A 21,118-nucleotide genomic window follows, 5' to 3' on the forward strand; every position below is an offset into this window, starting at 1 on the left:
AGGGACCACAATGTTGTTAACTTCAATCACATATAAATTTGGATTCTGCTGCTAAAAGCATTCTAATATTGTTTCCCTGACCACAGTGACTATGATTCAGTTTTTTATTTTAAGAGCTTTTGAGACCCTATTATAAACATTGAAATATACTCTATTGGGAAACAATTTTGACCCTATACCATCATTTCATTCCCCCTCACCTGACCCTTCTCCTCTTTCCTAGGAAGGATATTTAAGTGCAAATAAGATTTTTATTCCCTAGCAGTTCATGTTGTCTCCTCACATCCTGTTTGTGATGTCACAGCCATCAATACAGCAAATGGTGATATAAAAACAGAAAACTGACTTCAAAAAGAGGAAAAAACAGCAGGAAAACATGAACCAAGGAACAAAGATGTTTTCATGGAAATGTCATTAGTAACAAAATACAGGCAGGGGGGAATTGAGAGGGTGGAGGTGGGGTGGGGAGAAGAAATGATGAAAATACAAGCAGAATTCATACCTACTACAGTGATTTCTCCCCCCACACACACCCACACACCCAAAGTGATCCATGAAACATTTGTGGATCTTTAAGAATGGGTTGCAATTATCTGTTTTGTTCTCAGATGCAAGGAGATCTGACCAGCGGGCTATGAGATACGAAGCTACATGTCTTCAGCGACCTCCTCCATCAAGGAGAAAAGCATTGCTGATATATTCTGAAAGGAGTCCAATTCAAATCCCTGGCCAGGATGAGCACCATGGTGGGACAACAAACAATGGCTGTGAAAAAACACAAAGAAAACTTCTAGGCAAAAAAACCCCCAACACTCTAGATTTAAAGATGCCTTGACTAGTTGCAAAGGAGTGTAGAGAACTGTGGATTTAAATCAGTCATTTAGAAATAAAATCTCTTTTTAGCACAAAGTACTCTGGAAGTCAAAGATAACAATCACTCAGTGACTTCTGATCTAAAGCTAACAACCATAGCGAAGCCCCATTTTATGATTCCCCTATTTCTGTGCAAACCTCTGCAAGGACAGCACCTTTTATTCCTCCTTTAAAATATCAAAAATGCAGGAAAGTAGCATTTTTCCCTCCTTGTAAGCATTTGTGATATTCTCCTCTGCTTTTTACGGGTCATTATTTTTCATTTGATTTGTTTTGAAAGAGTGACAGTTTACAATTTTGACACTGAACATCAAGTGGGTTCCCCTCCTCCCCCCAATTTCATTTTTATGTCTTAGTATATCAGTTTTATACAATCGGGGGGGGGGGAGAGAGAGAAAAGAAAGTGTGGGAAAGTATCCTCCTATTTCTGCATAAACATTTATATTTAAACAATAAATGGCAAAAATAATTTAAAAAATTTAAAAAAACAAAATCTATTTCGGGGGATATTAGAGTAGAACAGCAGAAAGAAGAATCTTTCCTCTATAATAAAAGCTGGGTTGGGAAAATCCTATCTTTCTGTAGTAATTTACCCTTTAAATACCCTCAACTCAAACATCTATGAAGTGATACCAAGAAATGACACTGTCACAAACAAGACGACTGGCTATCAAGGAAAACCAAAAATAGTGATCTTATAGTAATACTTCTTGGTATCAGAATTAAATGTCAGCAGAAGGATATCAGAATAAATGTAACTGCTAAAGTTTTGCTGCCTAGCACAGTCAAGTATGTCTAAAATATTTTTGTTAAATACTCTCATCTATCAGGGAACACTAGAAATATACAGTCTGCAGTTTTGGTATATACAATTAAGAAAAAATCAAATTTTATATGGCCTAGAGTACTGGTTCAACTTAAGATTGTGTTTTTGAGGAAACACACATTTAAATATGGAAGGTATGCTGCTTGGATTGGAATATGCACAGTGAATCACTATGCGGAAGAGGTTATAGTTAGCAGTGTTCCATTGTAAACACCTCCTTTCTTTCCTTCAAAGTACTAGGCAGATTATTTAACCTTTATGTTTTAACTTGGCCCAGCTGCAGATTCCACTATTACATGTTATGTTATCACCAGCTCTTCTTTGTTCTTTTTTGACCTTGAGTGGTTTATTAATTCTGAGAGTGGTTTTTAAGCTTAGCATATGGTAAAATCTCAATATACTTGCAAAACTTCATTACATAACCAGTTAAGGTTGTTAGGTGACAACAACAATACTACCTATCACATCACTTGCAAGATCCAAGCACTAAACTGTGGAGAAATGAATAATTAAGGCAATCATAAATTTATACTGCCTTTGTAACAGACAAGCACATTATTCTTACTGGGTGAAATCTTGATCCCTAGTCAATGACAAAGATTGCCATTAACTTAAATGGGTCAAAGATTTTACCCACTAATTACAAAGAAATGCATATTTCATCACAAAACAATCTTAACTCTTACCCAGGAATTGTTAGGATATTTATTTAACATTTATTATCATCTTGATTTCAGTGTCTTAAATACTTCCTTTTGGAATTAAATGGTAAACATTATTAGAAAATATATTTATCAACTGAGAGTAGAAAGTTTGGTAAGTACTTGTAATTCATGTTTAATGAGAATATTGTTTATGTATTCTTCAGTAAGAATCTATTTAATGTTTACCTTATGTATTCATGGTATAAATATGACACTGATCCTGCAAATACATACTTCATTGGACGTGCATATGGATTTCAAGTTAGGCATGTGCTTAAGTATCTTCCTGAATATCAGAGCCTCCCACTACATATCAGAAAATGTATCTAGTTCGCCAGATAGGTATGTCAGATATGCGTACCTAGCCCAGCCAACATTAACTCCAAAACCTGGTAAAAAGTGCAGGGGGCCTATGCACCAACAGAGCTCGGGCCTGCCTTCTGGCCCTTTTTCCAACCAACCAGAATACTTTGCAAGAGACAAGCGTCCTCTCCTATTTACTCACCATGAACTACCCCCCCCCAACAGACCTAGATTTGAGGGCTTACTTTTGGATTGTGGCGTAAAACGCAACTATTTTTTCTAGTAGGGCCAACTCCACGTGTTCAAAAAAATAAAAAGTTTGGCCCATTAAAATCATAAGACTGGTTTAAAAATAAGGAAATGTTAAAAAAAAACCAACCACAATGTATTTTGGGTTCTTTTTATTTGTCTTATGATTTTTGAGACTTTACAGTTCACATTTTCAAGCTTTAATCCACAACCATGACAGCTAGAAACTAATGTTAAAAATTAAAATCTGAGATTCTCAGGCAGTCATATGAAATAGGGATTTAAAAAAATAATCAAGTATTGTGAGATTCAGGATAAAATTGAGAGAGCTGTCAAGTGGTGGGGGCGAGATCTACCACGAGATAGGAGAAATTGATGGTTTTGAATTTTTTGGTGTTTGAAACTCATCCATTGGAAAAAGTTGCCTCCCTCTCCCCTTGAAACCTTTATAGGGACGCTGGGCAGTGAGATACTAGGTTGGGAAAGGGTGGTTTAGTTGTATAAACGGCCTTTGAAGCCAATCCTGTGGTACTTAACTGATGTCTGGGACCAACCCCTCCTTCCTACAGTTTGAGATAGGAGTACTTCTATCCTGTTGGTGGTCAGGGAGGCAAAGCAAGGTCCTTCACCTCCCCAATAAGGCCTTAAATTTTCAACCACCAGATTTGTTTTGGTTGATAAGCTGAAGTTTGATGTCCAATTCAAGTTTCCCCCATTGTGAGGAAATTCCTAGTTACTTTGTGAATAAAAAAATTGAATGGGTTTGGACCACACTACATCTCATAGATACAAGAGGACATCCACATATGGCAAAAACTAAGACTTCTCTGGCTGCGTTTTGGCCACTGACACTCATTGAGATACCAGAGGTAGGGAGAACGATTCAGGTCACAGTGTGTTATTTGGATCCATGTCTTTCTGGATGATAAGAACTAATATGGAAGAAATGGGTACAGGTGAAAAATTTTCAATGCCTCCCTTTGAAAAGGCAGTTTGCGGTAATAAAGAAGTTTTTTCCTCAGGAAATTATCAGCACTTGATAATGACAATCTGGCCAACTACCTAATCTTCCTTTTCCAGCTAAGATTATGGACCAGGTTGCCACGCAACCCTCACAGTATTTTGATGTCTAAGATCTCCTTAATCTTTATCCGTCTACTGCAAATCTAGGAAAGCAACTCTCTCCATAATATCACTGCCTTAGTTCATGCATTTCTATACATCATCTGGTGGAATGATATTTTGATATAGCTGGTTAGGTTTACAACTTTGTAACAACTCTTGCAAAAAAACAAAAAAAAAAGTTTATTTGATATTTAGCATGTATGAAGAGGTTGAAACTGGGCTGATTTTCACCTGCTATCAATCCATAACATGACCAAAGTTTAGTAGCTCTTGAGAAAAGATTATAGCCAATGCCATTTATTTTTTGCAAGTTTCTTTCCCAGCCTTTTCACCCTCTCAAGTCTTAGATTGTCTCTCGCTTTTTGGCTGGGGTAGTTGTAGAGGAAGGATGTCATTCTTCAGATAATGTGGTTCAATTTCTAATTGACTCAGATATTTAAAATATTTTAATGGTCTATTTAAAAAAGAGATGGACTGGTAGCACAAACAAAAATAAATTAACATAACTAGTGGAAAACCATGGTGGTTATTTTCAGTACAAATGAACAATTGTCTTGAGATATGTATAATATGATAAACATGAAAGTATTTCAAGCTCTTCTAAAAGACAAAGAATATTATGATAGCCCTTGGTTGGATTCTCAAAAGCAGATAAACTGATCTCAATAATAACTGAAGCAGTTCCATAAAGAAACAGGTAAAAGCTAAAATTTTATCTATGAAAGCTATATACCGAGAGGGAGATATTCTAGAAGCTACACATTTTTCTGGTTTCCATCTAGTGAACAAGCATCTTCTACCAGATAAGCTTCGAAATTCCATTGTCTGCTCTCCAATTGCAGGTAAAGTAGAGTCCATTAAGAATGAGAAAAGAGAATCTATTTTGTCTCATTTACCTCTCAAGGCAAACAGAGCACTCTGTAAGAAGATTTTCTATCTTCTCATACCATCTTTACTGTTTGAATAACTACAGGTCAGAGGATGTTAATGTCCCTAAATTTTGTTTAAAAAATTCATTAATCCTATTCACAAAGGTAAAAAATTGGCTTCTACTTGTCAATTCCTCCCATTTACACCTTGAATATTTGCCAGCCAAAGGATTATTGAGACTTCAGTGTTCAGATATCAAAGTCATCTGTATCGATAAATACGGAGTTGTATGTGAATTATGTGCAGAAAATAGGAATTTTTCATGTGGCTTAACCAAAAACTAACCGTATATTAAGTAGTACACTTTTTTCTTTCAGATAATATCATGTAAGGAATTAAGAAAAATTTCTGTATCAGCATACTAATTGCTTTTCATTTTCATTCTGCTTTCACACTGAAAATTGGACAAAGTAATTTGATCTCACAGTAACTTAAAAGATTGGTATAAGAATCGAGAAAAATATGAGAAGAAAACAGCACTAATTAGCTTTACACAAAATAAAATATGCTGCATTTAAAGTGTCTATAATATGCCTTCCTGAAGAGTTACACTTGATCTATGTCAAAATCCTTGTACAGAGAAGTCTTGCAGTCATTTTTGGTTTTATTTCTACACAGAGATATTTTGGAAGTTAAAATATACCAATGTAGGAATAACATATCTCAGAAACAGACCCCAGAATGCCCCTCCTACCCCATATATACACTTCAACAACTCTCCACCAGCTCCCACTGACAGCCTCTACACTCATCCCAGCAGCCCTGAAATATATCCTGCTCACCACAGCCCCCCAGCATCTCAGGCATACTGGCCACAACCTCCAACATCCCCTTCTCCTCCAACATCCCAGCCCTCAATCCCGCACACACACCCCTGTGCTCCACTCACCCCCACCCACGCAGCTTCCCAATACTCCCCACTAACCCCATAGTACAGCAACTTGCCCCCAGGATCTTCTCGGCTGTGCACCCTCCTCCACCGCTCCTTGATCAGTGCTCCACTCCTGGCCCAGCTCGGATTGCCACTCCTGATCCCAGCTATGATGGAGGAGCAGCTGGGCCAAATGGCACTGCCTGCTAAACCGTGCACAGGGTTGCAGCATCACTCAGTTTTATTTTGGGTTTTTTTCCCAATGGTTGGGGGCCCCTTCAAGATGGAAGCCTTGTGGAAGAGTCCTGAGTGCACATTGGTTAAGATAGGCCTTCATGGTAGAGAGTTTGAGAGTGTCCCCACATCCTCCTATCAGGATCACTTAATCTTCCTCCTGCCAGGGTTTTCTGTATGCCCCTATTCTCCTTTCCCCTATACCAGGATTCCCCATGTCAGGGACTGTGTGCACTCCCCCATTCTGCCCCCCACTTCCTCCTAGTTCCCCAAGTTATTTGTCTTCTTTCTTTCTGAGATATAGCTCATTGAGGGTATCGACCTGTAAAACTATATTAGGAGGACAACAGAGGAGATTGAGTATTGTTATACTGGCAGGTATTAATGGGTGCCACTAACTAGTCCTTTTATCTATAGTCAATTACAGAGGTGTTTACAGCTGGGGCAGTGCTAATCAACTGTCAGGGTTCCATGTATCCCCCATTTTTCCCCTTTCAGTTTCCATACTTTCCCCTAACAGCAGCGGAGAGTTCTGACCATGGAGGCCTGAAAAATTGTCTGAAATTCTGAATTGATTGGATAAGAAGTTAAAAAGTTATTACATTACAGTCAGCCATTGAGCTGAGCATAGGCCTTCACAAGCTCTGTCTACCATCAAACCTCAATGAACTAAAGATTTCTTAAAATGCTAAGAGGTCTGGACATGGGGCTCCTATTATTAGAAAACCAATTTACAGTCTACCTTCTTTTAACCAGGAGATGTTGGCAAAGCTGGCTGATTAAGACAAACCTCAGAGAGCATATCACTCTTTACATAATAGTGGTTAAGTTAACAAGGGTTCAGATGAACACACACTGACTGGATATAGGTAAAAAGGATTAAATTAAGCAAAGGAAAATTCTAAGATTATCAGGAAATTGCTCCCCAAAAAGGAAGATCTGTTAAATTAGGGGGAAAAAACACCATGTTAGTCATTTTAAACCAAACTGGAGAAACCACTGGATACAGGGAAGAAACTTGCACTGCCAGGGGAATGGATTACTGATCTAGTCAGACTTTCTCCCTCTAACTTCCACGTGTGTATGAATGGATTTGTACACATCTGTAAGAAATCTTAATTTCTCTCTCTCTCTCTCAAAAAAGATGCAAAATTTAAAGCAGATTATTTTTTTTACTTAGAAGAAAGAAAAGAATTATAAAGTCAACTTTTGCTGCTATATTGCCAAAGGGAGGCTACACCTTCCCAGAAAAAACACTGAAAGCTGTTCTTGACGTAACCTGTATAAGTTTTAAAGTGACAATATGTATTTGGGGACGCCAATACTCTAGTTTCCATTTCCACACAAGCTTTGTTAGTTACTAATTTGGGTCTCTCAAAAAATTCTATAACTGAATTGTATTAACCATGACGAAGGATAGATGAACACAGGTTGTCTTTGTTATATAAAGCATCAAAAATATAGAAACATTAAACCTTCTATTTCACTATGAAAAGGATGCTGAGCATGGAATTTGTAGAAAGGACCACATAACTTTTATTTTCACAGCTGATGCCTATTTCCTACCTCCAAACAGTAGGTGGGTTGGACCAATAAGAAGTGTTGATTTTTATCCAGTGTAGTTGGTAAATATCACAAATAAAACTGTCATAAACAGATAGTTAAGGGTTAATGCCTCTTTTACCTGTAAAGGGTTAAGAAGTTCACCTAGCCTAGCTGACACCTGACCAGAGGAACCAATGGGAGGACCAGATGGTTCAAAGGGAAGGAAGAAAGTTCCCTTTGTCTGTTAAGTTTCAGTTTGGACCGGAGTGGGAAAGCTTCAGAATTCAGCCTCTTATTAAGTAGTGAGTATTAGTGAAGGAAATAAATAGGTTTATGTTTATTTCTTTGTAACCTGTCTTGTGCAATTAGAGGAATAGTCAAATTGGGTATTTGGAGGGGGGGGGTTTGTGTGTAACTAAGGGTTTGCCCAGGGGAACATCCTCTGTTTTCGGAATCTGTTGTCTGTGAGAGTAGCTAGTATGCTAATCTCTCCCAGAGGGTTTTCTTTTACCTTTCTTTTCTTTAATTAAAAGCCTTTTTCTTAATACCTGATTGATTTTTCCTTGTTTTTAGATCCAAGGGGGTTGGATCTGGATCCACCAGGAGTTGGTGGGAGAAAGAAGGGGGGATGGTTAATTTCTCCTTGTTCTAAGATCCAAGGGGTTTGGATCTGTATTCACCAGGGAACTGGTGAAGAGTCTCCCAAGGCTACCCAGGGAAGGGAATTAGCACTTTGAGAGTGGTGGCAGCGGACCAGATCTAAGCTGGTAGTTAAGCTTAGAAGTTTCATGCAGGTCCCCACATTTGTACCCTAAAGTTCAGAGTGGGGAAGCAGCCTTGACAAAAACTATCAATTATATTACCGTATATACTCGCTCATAAGGCACATTTTTTTAGTAAAAAAGGGAAGCACCAGAGAAGGGGGTCGGCTTATGAACGGGTATAGAGAGGGAGAGGTGGGACACAGCCCCTCTCCCCAACAGAGGGAGCAAAGAGAGGCAGCAGGGCCAGAAGGGAAGAGGTGGGGCCAGAGTCTCTCTGCTTCTGGCCACGATGCTCTCCCCCGAGCCTCCGAAGCAGCTGCAGCTCCGGGGCTGGCAGGCTGCAGCTGTGCCGCTCAGCCACGCCCCCCAGAGCAGGCTGTGACCATGTTGCCCGGCCCGCCAAAGCACGCTGCAGCCATGCCGCCCGGCCCATCACGCTGGAACATGCTCCAGCCGCGCTGCCCAGCCTACCGGAGCAGCTCCAGCCAGGCCAGAGACATCCTCCCCTGGCCCTCCCCAGATAAGGTGGTGGGAAGGGATGGAATGGGGAGAGTGTGGGGGTCCTGGGCTAGGGGGTGGGGTCATGTAGGGGGTGGTCACGGGTTACTTCCCTGATCCCCAGTTTCTCCCCCCCCCAAAATTTCCCCATTAGTTGCTGTCCCGGCCCGCCAGGGTAAGCAGCTGGCACACCGGGACACTTTGTTTACTTAGATTTACCTCTGTGCCCGCGGACACTGGAGGTAAACAAACCATCTCGGCCCCCCAGGGGCTTATCCTCATGGCCCGTGAGCCAAAGTTTGCTGACCCCTGAATTATAAGGTCGGCTTATGAACGGGTCATAAAGCTTTTCAATTTTTACGTATCCATCTTGGGGGGGTCGGCTTATAAATGAACCAGCTTATGATCGAGTATATAGGGTATATTATTAATCATTTTCATTGTAACAATTGTTTACTCTCCCTCCCTCCATACTTAGAAAAAAGTAACTTCTGCAATATGGCACTAATACACAATGTGGATCCTAATTTGAGCTGTAACAATGGAGACTTGGACACATTCAAAGACAAAATGTTTTTGCTTTACAGACCTTAAATGATGACATTACTAAACATGGATTAACTGTAAAATCTTCACACTTTCACTGTATGTGCTATAATTTCGCAGTATAACTACAATATAGCACATATTCCCTTTAAACAGGCTTCAGGCACTTAACACTCCTATCTAGTCCTTGGGGAAAAAACAGAATGGGTAAACAAAAACTGAAATAACTATATAAGTAAAATGAAAATATGTTTTCATTATAGCTAGAAAAGCAAGTGTCTCATACAGATTACATTCTCATTTTCGCGGTCTTCATAGTGAAGTACTTTCCAGTGTTATTTCTTGATTTAAAATAAACTATTTTATTGCTGACCCTTTAGAAAACCAAGCAACAGTATTTTGTAAAACCACCCTATTCAACTTTCATAGAAGTTATGTCACACATTGCTGTACCTAGACACATCAGACTATAGTATTACAGAGTTCACTAGGTGGAGAAATGAAGCACTGAACAACTTACAAGCAAATATATTAATCTAAAAGAATAAAATTAATCACCTTATGTAAGAGAATCAACAGTTCTAAGGCCCCAGTTCACTAAAGCACATAAGCACATGCTTAAATTCTTTGATGATCAGCACCAATGTGCAGAAGGGGAAGCCTTAAAAAACACTGTAACTGATGTAAACTCTTGAAGATCTAAGGGAAGTGATGGAGTGACTAGATTGGGGTTTTTTATTTCTACAAATTAGTTATGAAATCTGAATATCTGTAGACACTCAGCTACTATATATAGTCAGTTTACAACAGGATACAAATTATATTATGGGGTGCCTGTATTTTACCCTCTTTATTTTATATATTTATATATATATGCACACACAGAGAAAGGTCTAGTGGATAGGGTACTGACTGGGAGTCACAAGACTAGGGCTCCATTCTCAGCTCTGCCAATAACCTGTTGTGTGATCTTGGGCAAGTCACTCCACCTGTCTCCATGCTTCTCTTGTCCCTCCATCCTATGCCTTGTCAATTTATATAGTAAGCTCTTCAGGACAGAAGCTGTTTCACACTATGTGTTTGTGCCCAGTACAATGGAGTCCCAATCCACTATTATAAATACAAATACGTAATGCTAATGGTCTTTTCAACTCTCTCCTAAATTTAACCCACATGATTATAAATCTGAACTTAAATTTATATCTGAGAGAAACATAAAATTGATACCAATTTGACTCATGGAAACAACTTATTTTCCTGCACTGTCCCTTAAAGCCCCTTGACAAAGCTTCCATGGTGTTCCAAAGTGGAGAGAAGCAGCGTTAAAATATACAAATTAGGGATAGTTTCTACATAAACGTGAACTAAAATTAGCCATCAGTGGCTAAAATATAATACATTAAAATATGCCTAAAATGGATGGCTAAAATAGAATACATTAAAATATGCCTAAAATGATGAATTTTAGAATTATCAGTCCAGAATAGTGTAATCAAGATTCAGAAATATTTACAAATAAAAACTGTAGTCTTTGAAACCTCCAATTCACCTGTCTGCAATGGAATACGAGGGATCTTATTGTTTAACATATATTGCTACAGCATCTAAAGACCACAATCATGTCAAGGTTCCATTGTGCCTGTGTACAAACATATCATCTATGCCTGTCTCTTCCCCCAAAGAGCTTACAGTGTAAAAAGACAAGTAACAGGTATCTGAGACAAACAAGAGGGCCAGGAGGGAAGTGGTGGAGACAGAGTAGCAAATATAATATGACATGCACCATTCTTGGCTAGTCAGTGACAGTGATTGCAGCTGTCCACCTGCATTGCCATAATCAGGTTGCAGTCTGCTATATGGATTATGGAAGAGATGAGTTTTGAGAAGGTACCTGAAGGAGGACCAGAGAGGGGATCTTTCTAGCAGTCTTTCATTGAAAGAATGGGTAGAAGTTGCTCAGACACAACTTCTCTCATCACTCCATAGCCAAAAACTGCATCTGTTGACGCATATGCAATAATTCAGACATACCAGGTGAAAAAATGCACACGAGCTTTATTTCTCTCTTCCACCAAAATGTCCCCTCTCTGTCCCAAAGATTGACTACACAAAGGCAGAATAGGTTCGGAGATTGAAAAAAACAATGTGCTCCTTCACCTGAATAGGCCTCCCAAATACAATCTAGCAGATTAGAGTTACCTTAGAAGTTTTGGTCCCCATCCTTGGCTCTTCCCATAACAAGACAACCCAGAAGACCAAAAATCCTTCGTTGTTCCAAAGCTGAATTTTAAGGTTCTATAACAGTCAAAGGGCACATGCTGCATTCTTTTTTATTCTGAGTGGAAGAATAAAACTGGGCAATGACAGTATTTCTTGACCAAGAAGAAACTTTGAAATTACTGGAGAAAGGAAGAAAAGCCTCCCTATACCATGGAGAACCAGAAATAGGTTGGCAGTAAAGAGAACAGAGCTGCCAAGCTCGTTTACCCTATTTGCAGAAAAGCAGCAACTGGGAAAGGGTTTTTAAAGTCAGCAACCCCACAGACATAGAACTCAAAGGCTTAAAGAGAAACTGGCAGAAAGATTAAGGGATGTAGCACTGGGTAAAATATCAAAAGCACCTACATCACTTAGGAGCCTATATCCCAGCGACTGTAGATGAGACTTCAGCACTTTTTAAAATTTTATCCAACAGGTTTAACAAAGACAGAAGGGATAAATGCCCACATGAGATAGAGCACTCAGAGCTGTGACCCAAATGGAGTCCCCTGAGATTCCAAAGAGTCCCTGAGGGCTACCAGTGCCTTCCTAAAAGCCCTATATTCAAGGAAATTGATGTACATTTTTTCCTCTGAAAAGAATCACTTCCTCAGGCTCATTCTGAACTCAAAATAAGGCCTTTAGTGTCCATTGTCCCTATTACCAACCCAGGAGATCCACTTAACAGGTGACTTAATTAACTAACTGAATAGGGAGGCTTTCCACAAGGACAGGAGAATGAAAAGAGTCTTATATGTTTCTGATGCATTGATTCCAGAGAGGATCAGAAACTGCTGGAGAACCTGAAATCATAACCATACAAGACTGAGGCAATGTACCAGGATACTCAGTAGGTACAGCTTTGGTAGGACACAACAGCTGTTCTGGAATTGAAGCCAGAAAAAACAAAAAAAGAATGACGGTCAGAGACACTACCTCCTGTGACAAGGTCTCTGTTTCAAGACATTTGGGGGTTGGAATGGACAGGTCCTTGTACACAAAACTGGTGCAGTGAAAAAAGATTCAGGATCCACTCCATTTGTTTCACCTTAGAAGCTAGGTGCTTAAAGAGTCTGGTGAGCATACTGTTTAGGTTAGGTGCTCTCCTTTGATGGCTCTTCTCAGGTAACAGATGAAGTCACGGGCTTACTTCCAGGCAACATACTGGTGTAATATTTCTACACAAATAGCATAAATCGTCTAGCAGAAAATCTTGACAATAATTACCGTCCTGCTCTGGCGCCTCCTCAGGCTCTGAAATCTCAATATCAGCAGCTAGGTGAGAAAAGGCTATTATCACCTTTGAGGATGAGAAGCAGAAAGGTTTGAGCTTCATTGTTACCTATGACAAATATCTCTTCTTAGTCTTCCCAAAGAAGATTATCATCACCAGAATCTATCTGATCCTATGTAGACAGCATGACCTTAGGCAGAGTAACAGCTGCACAAGAACGATAACCAGTGTACTTTTTGGAGAGGAGAGGGGGATGAGGGAGAAGGACTTTAATTGACATTTCCTGTAGTAACTAAGAGGGAAGCCAACTCAAGAAGGAAAGAGAGGTAGGGTTAAGAATTCTATGGGTAAGTTACAAATGCAGTAAAAGTAGCAGAGTGAGCAAGATTTCTTACTTCTTCTAAAGCAGTGGTTCTCAACTTGTGGCTCGCAGGCTGCTTGCAGCCCAATCAGCACACAGCTGCAGCCCATGTAACATCCTCAGGGCCATACAGGGAATATTGGATGAGGCCCACAATGGTAAATAGGTTGAGAACCACTGTTCTAAAATAATAATGATAGTAAAAGTAATAGGTCAGTCACAGTTACTTAAAGATACTCAGGTCAAACATTCCTTAACAGCAAGAAGGGTAAGGAATTATCTTGCCCCAGAGTTCAGAATCATGAGTGTGACAGAGGAGTAGGGCAAAGAGATACAGGACCTGTGGGTTAAAGTTGCATTCCAAAAGTTAAACACTTCTTGCCCCCCTTTTCTTGGTTTATTGCCCTTTTAACAAATAAATAACAAATAAGAACAGGAGATGGAGTATCTGTGATTCATAATGTTCCAATCTTTTATTTGGGAAACTTTTGTTCACTACCTGTCCTAAATATAATTCAGACATATTTGAAGCTTGTACTTTTAGCACATATATCTCATGACTATGGAATGAGTTGCCTTTTCATTTTTGGGAAGCCAAACTGGTTTCCATTTTTCAACAAAAATGAAAATATACTTATTTGATGTTTCATATTTATGTAAAGCACCTAGAGCATTCTATAAGGAATCCTGTATGTAATGCAGGAGTTAAAAAAAAAAATTCACTTGCCCTTGGCCAGTGGGTAAGTACTCCATGTTGAGTATGGGAGCCTAAGCCATCAATTTTGGCAGAATTTAAACTTTCACTTGAAGAAAAAGCTTCTAGCCCTTTCAAATGTCAATCTAATGTAAACCAGCATAGTGTTGTATTCTTGAGTCTGCAGACAGTGAGGTCCACTGCCTCTGCTGCTGTTCGTAGTTTCCTCAAACAGCAGCAGAGTGAATTTATGTGGCTCTAGCTCAGTTTCCCTACTGTTGTTCTGAACCCTGTAAGCAGCAGTGAAGCTGCCACAAATCATGTCAATTTGATGATGCTGCCTAGGAAACCTGTAAGCAGCAAAAGCTGGCGTGGAGTTATCCCCACCCACACCTGTCCACCTGCCAAAAAACATGTTAAGGCAACAGGAGGGGTACAGTAGCCAAGAGTTGTCTCCTCTCACATCAGCCAGGAGCTTCTGGAAGTGCCAAAAATCCAACCAATAACTACCGGGGTTATGGAGCATCATACATATCAGACAATTACTATCCTGAGACTAATAAAAGAGAACAAGCACTGAAAAGTAGCTCAGGATCAGTACCCACTGTAAAAATCCCAACACCTACTCCCTCTCCCATCAGCTGGGGATAGTGGCGGGGCTGAATTGTTCATCAGGGCATTCCCCTTGAACATCACTAGTGGTATACCCCTCCTCATCTTTCATCTATCACTTCATATCTGGCTACTAGGTTTCTGGTAATTATTTCAATCCCTTTGACGTTTCTCTAATAATTAAATTGCCTGCTGTTGGCAAGTGAGTTAATTCTTTTCAGAATCCTTTTTTACCATCTTACACTCACGCAAATTACCATTATAATTCTTTTTAACTGGAAATAATCAGAAGAGGTTCTGCACAAAGATTTCTCACAAGTCCTTCCCTACTACACTATATCGCTTGGACTCTAAACTAGCATGCAGCAAAACTGTATAAACTAGAAAACATGGAAGCCAAACAACTTTTGACAAAGTTGACTTGTAAACGGAAGTTATCACTGTGAATGGCTGCCAGAACGTTAATTTTGTTCAGTCTTTCTAACTGCCTGATAAATTCTCACATAGAAGAAACCTACTGAAACGTAACAGGTCCTTATCACCATGAGCACATATTTTTAATCACACCTGGACATTTGCAACTTTACAAGACGTGAAATTGATGTTTCCTACCATGTAATTTTTATAGTGATTCTGACATCTCTCAAAATCAAACATCTATCCTTAAAATCATTGTGGATTTTATCCCATTTTTAAAAAATATTAGAACACAAGTGTTTGTTTTAATTAAACCATATATCTTTCTCAGTATCCCCTCTTGACTTAGCCTGTTATAAGAAACATTATAGCAAATACAGGAAATAAAATGAACTAAAATCTCCAATTACATACACACATTTAATTTGTTTTTATGAGGAAAACAGTAGGTTGGAAAGCTAGGAAGTTGGTAATGGAGCAGGAAGTCTCTCTCAATCACCAATTCAAATTTGGCTCATGTCAGTACTATCCAAAAATTGTTATCATTAAACCACTGCTTAATGGCCTACGTGAAATAATTTGGTATTCCCAATCCAGTTAAAAGTGGCCAGGTGGCACAATTGACACCTTAATTTGTAATCTCAGCAGAGAGGTCAGTGTTTAAACAGGCACATAGCTAAACTACCCTGTCTCCAAGAAAAGCAATTATTTCAGAATAAGGTTGAGGTACAATGAAAGGTAAACTTGAAGTTTGCACTATTGTTGCATGCATTACACCTGCTCTGTAGATAAAAGACTACAGTCTCAAGGGATGTCAGTTTGCTAACACTTACATTTAGACACACAAATAATTTATTTTCATTAGTTAAGAAAAATGTCAAGCTTTTAGGCCCCAAAATTGTTTACCTTAAAAGTTGGTTTTCCTTCCAGGTACAGAGAGGAGGATTGGCCAGATGATGATCTTTTTACAAGTGATTGTCGCAGCAGGAAAGATATTTAAAAAACAAAACAAAAACAAAACTGAAACATGCATCTCAAACATGATATAAATCTGTGCAAGTGTACTCTCCAGCACAGCTTATGACCATAGTTTTGTTTGTTTTTCCCTTGAGGTGCACCTGGATATGTGGTAGTGTTTTTGTTTTTTAAATTTTCTCCCTGCTGGACTTAATTTGGGTAGAAAAACAACCAAACTGTTGGGGAATTCCACATCTTTATAACATCAAAGAGAAATAAATGTAAGGGCCTAAAAGGCAGACAGAGTCCTCCTAAAGATTGGCCGCTAATGGCAACAATAAAAATGTCAAAACTTAAAAGTTATTAATTCTGAGTTGCTAATACAGCAAGAAATTTTAGATTAGTTACTTTTGCAATATACATGCAAAATGACTGAACTGAGCAGTCCTTTTGTTCACTATACACTGGAAAGGCTGGAAAAGAATTCTAGGAGAACTTCACCCAGAATTGCTACAGGTTTGCTGATAAACATATCAGTTTAAGGAAGAGGGAATAGGATACATAACCCTTCGCTGCTGGTTCAAATCCAGTCCAGTTGAAAGAAAGTCATCAAAGAATGAAGGCTGTTCAGTGGTCCAAGACACTTTGGTGGTCTCATTCCAGCTTTTTTTTTTTTTTTCCGGGGGGTACAGGTTGACTACTCATCACAAAATCCACCACTACTTGTAAGTCTCAGTAGATAGCAGTATAGAGACTAAATTGAGATACTTGTGAGGCTTGTGAGCCATAGAGATGGTCCCCTGCAGATTACAGTTAAAGTAGCATGGCTAAATAGGATAAATTTGCAGAGCCTGCTGCTCTGTAGAGGAATTTAACCACCAACATTCTCAGTCAAAAATCTTTCATGAGCACTTAATTTCAACTATTTTCAATGCAGTAGAAAACACTTAATCCAAACTTTGTTTAAATTTAAACTCGATTCTAAAAAAAAAAAAAAAAAAAAAAAAGTCACAATTTCCAGACAACTGCAACAATCATAATTTTTAGGCTCCTCAATTTGGGGCTCAGTTAAAGAATAGACAATATAGAGATTTGTCCTGCCTTCAATAGTAGGAATGCTCATCACTACACATGACATTCCATATAGTTAGTTACTACTAATTACCCAAACGTGTGCTGTATTCATTTTACAGCATATACATACTGAACCACAATATAAATCATACAGAATAAATAAATAAATAAATAAATAAAAATTAATGGAGATATCCCATCTCCTAGAACTGGAAGGGACCTTGAAAGGTCATTGAGTCCAGCCCCCTGCCTTCACTAGCAGGACCAAGTACTGATTTTGCCTCAGATCCTTAAGTGGCCCCCTCAAGGATTGAACTCACAACCCTGGGTTTAGCAGGCCAATGCTCAAACCACTGAGCTATCCCTCCCCCCACTTGTCAATCCTTTTCTTGCCTGTCACTCTGAGTTCATGCATTACTACAAGGCTGATTTTCTGTTTAGTAGGTTCTTCTTCCTGTTGTATGATTTATTTATATTTACTGTCAAAAGAAGTATTTTTGTTTTCTGTATTTTAAGAATATTAAAGAGCTAGCTTCACCCCTACCCAGTCTCTGTACACTGCTTCCTCTTTAATACACCATGATGGGGAAAAAGCACTCTAAGAATTATGAAGAGGTGTTGTTGTTGTTATAACAAGAATTATTAGAATAGAATTGTAAACCAAAGTGCAGTAGCATCATATCATAAGACTAAAAAGAACAATCAGTAGCTCATTCGTTGCTGTGGAGTATCTTAATATACAATTTTCAAGTGATTTCTTTTGAGAGACTTTTTTGTTGTTTGCATATCCTTGTGGCACAGAGCTTAAGCTCAGACATTTATTTTCTAAGGCTCTCTCCTTCTTCCTTGGCACTGGCACAAACATTTTAAATGATTTCTGAACAGCAACTACATTTGCAGAGGGCAAATTCGGCTTCCATTTACATATAATACTATCCCTGCTGCTGTTCATTCCACCAACACACACTTATTAGGTCTTACAACATGCTCGTATCTAGTTTACCAGTAAGCTGCATGGTTATATACTGTGCAAGACTCTGCACTGCATTATTCCTTCTGTTTCTTAGAAAATGTTTCTGAATGACAAGAAACATAACACTGTACCTAGGGAAGATTATTTTGGGTAAACAGTATAAATTCAGAAATAACAGATATAATGCATTACTATTCTACTAGACTAGTTGTCTTTAAAAGCTCACTTGCCCTACACTTTAGGCACCACAGTAAAGGGATACAATTAAAATAGAAGCAAATGTGTACCTTATTTTGCTGCCGCAGGTCAACACCTACTGACACAGTATCTTTGAAGAGAAATTCCCTGTGAGCAGTCATCCCTCAACACCAGTCATAGAAGAAGAAAATGCACCCTGTATTTGAGCATCATTATTACTTTCCTCCCCAAACTAATCTCTCCTTTCCTGTTAGAGTAATCTGTCATTTTGTCTTCATGTCCAAATCCCAGTTATAGCTTAGATCACCTCACAGTTGTGATTCAGGAATAAGGAGCTGTATGTCCATCTGAAGCAGAATGCATTGAGCTCGATCCAAAGCCCACTGGAGCCAATGGAAAGACTGCTACTGACTTCGTTGGGTTTTGGATTGAACCCCATTACCCCAACCTACTCATCCTCCAGGGGTTTATCCATTGCAATCCATTTCTGCATCCAAATCACTTTGCAATAAATTGAGTCACGTGATTATTTAAGAAACCTAAAAAAAACAAGCAGGTGAGGTAATCTCTTTTATTGGCCCAACTTTTGTTGGTGAAAGAGATGAGTAGGTCCAATAAAAAAATATTACCTCACCCAACCTGTCTCACTATTATCCTGGGACCAACACACAGCTATAACACTGAAAACTAAAAAAGTGAGATAAGTTTGCCATGCGCTGACATTCCGATTTAGCCAGTGCATATTACTTTAGGAATGGCATACAGTCCTCACTACTACTAGATTTAATTGTTTTCAAAGAATTGTAAGAAATATTGAACATATAAATACTGACCTTGTTTCTTTTAATCCTTCTTTCTGAATGACTTCCAGTATTTGTTTTGCAGTCATTGGTGAGTTGGGGTGTTTTTCCAATGCCTAAAAAGAAATGATATATATGTGTAAATAAGATACAATAATTCTGTGAATTTGAAAGGTTATGTGTTCATGCACTTTTTTCCTAATTATTTTTGGAAGGGGGATTGCAGTGTTGAGACTGGAGTCCTCCATCTGTTGGAAGGCCAGATATAGTCCAGGACACTGCAGAAAAAGTGAGATTTACTTGCTGCTTGTGTGCATCATCTGCTGAAATGCATGGGAATATTCTTCCAAAGATACAAAGTAAACTAAAAAGAGTTAAAATATGAAACCTATTTGAGGAGACCAATATGGCAGTACAGTTTCTCTGAGGCAGGGGGGAAAAAAGAGCGCGAGAGATTGCTAGTTTTTGCTCACTACTTTAAAAACAGTATGAGGTCACTTAAGTACTGTGCTTACATTTTATGATGACCTCAGAAACAAAAAAGGCTAAAACCTTCTGTCTGCAAAGGAGGAGCCACTGTCAGAAGTGACATGATAGGTTTCAAATTTTAAATGCTTTTTGTTTTTAAAAAGATGAAAAATTAAGTGGTCAAAACAGTCACAGAAGCACACAAGATGCTACATGACTCACTCGAATGCAGTATGTTTTCCAGTTCAGCTCAGTTTTCCACTCCTTTTCCAGCCTTTTCCAATTGAGCCCAAATTAATCCACTCCTCATCCCAATTCAGACCAATTGGCATGGAATTTTCTAGTTTGTCATTTGCTTTTTGTCTCTTTTCAGTTTTAGCCAGTTAACTCTTTCTGCCATTCTTTTGCTCATGTAAGGTGCCAGATTGACAGCCCTGGAAACTGAAATCCTTTATCAACAGAAAAGGTACAGCACAGGCAATGGCAATGCAAGCTTCCCCACAGTGTCTTTCCAACGTGACTCAGTAACAACTTGCACTTCCACCTCTGGCAAATGAGAAATGAGTTTGGTCTCCATGCTCATTCAATCCTTTGCCTCTCTTGACTAGTTACCAATTAATGCCAATTGTGATGGTAGCTACTGTAACGTGGACACCTGTCCACTAGGAACTAGAGACATACCACCAAAACATATCACATAAGTCACCGAAGACTGGATGGTGAATATTTTCAATCACTACTAACCAGGGCTGTAATTCAAGCAGGTGACCTAGAGGAGCCAAAGCCTCCATACCCTCTACCAATCCCTTGAGCTCCCCAGGCCCCTCCTGCCATTTTACAGTTCTGGTAGCTTCCTGTTCTCCCCTTTCCAATTCAGAACATTATTTACCAAACCCCTTGCCCCATATTGTTTTCCATGTCAGACAAGCTTATTCTTTACCTTTTAATTCTACAAAAGAAAAATGCAGAAATGAGGGCTGCACTAGAAAGGTTTGGGAGCTGAACTGAGCTTATAACAACGTGTATGTAAATAGGAAAGATTACACATGGAACTTGCAGGAAAGGAAAATGGAATGGTGACCTGAAAGGGGGAAAAATAGGGAGGAAAGTAATTAAAAGAGGCAAAGGGATCAGCGGAGAGCTCGGAAAGAGATTATTACAAGGGAGAGGAGAGGAACTATAGACAAAACAGGAAGTAGTAGCAATAGGACAGTCTAATTCACTGGAAAGAGGACAATGTGAGTGAAGATTAAGACTAGAATGATGGCGGTTAACAACATCAAGAGGCAAAAAAGGAAAACATAACCTTTGGCGTAAGGAACAGAGGAGCATTAACAGAAAAGGATAAAGTAAAATGAATATGCTGGAAAATGGAGGGGAAAAAGGGAAACTGAACTGAACTGGGAACACTCCAGAGGGCAAACTGGGTAAAACTGGAAAGGGCAGAAGAGGAAACTACACTGTACTGGACATGGCTATGAAGGAAACTGGGTGCACTTGAAAGTGGGGTTACTCACTGTGGAGGATTCCCTGTTTCTCTTCCTGAGTACAGGCCCCTCAGCACACCTGGGCAGCTCCTCCCTGCAATTGAGAAAATTTGGGT

General features: G+C 39.1%; 1 protein-coding gene across 1 annotated transcript in view; it reads right to left on the reverse strand.

Moving 5' to 3' along the window:
- ASXL3 (ASXL transcriptional regulator 3) overlaps nucleotides 1-21,118 on the reverse strand; it is a 154,607-nt gene that overhangs the window by 111,074 nt on the left and 22,415 nt on the right. The window contains exons 2-3 of the mRNA XM_054019987.1: nucleotides 19,081-19,163; nucleotides 12,334-12,336 (exon numbers count right to left, since the gene is read on the reverse strand). Coding sequence (XP_053875962.1) covers nucleotides 12,334-12,336; nucleotides 19,081-19,163 — 86 coding nt within the window. The remainder of the gene's footprint in view (nucleotides 1-12,333; nucleotides 12,337-19,080; nucleotides 19,164-21,118) is intronic.

The sequence above is a fragment of the Malaclemys terrapin genome, chromosome 2, assembly GCF_027887155.1.
Source record: "Malaclemys terrapin pileata isolate rMalTer1 chromosome 2, rMalTer1.hap1, whole genome shotgun sequence".
In the NCBI taxonomy this organism is placed as follows: domain Eukaryota; kingdom Metazoa; phylum Chordata; order Testudines; family Emydidae; genus Malaclemys; species Malaclemys terrapin.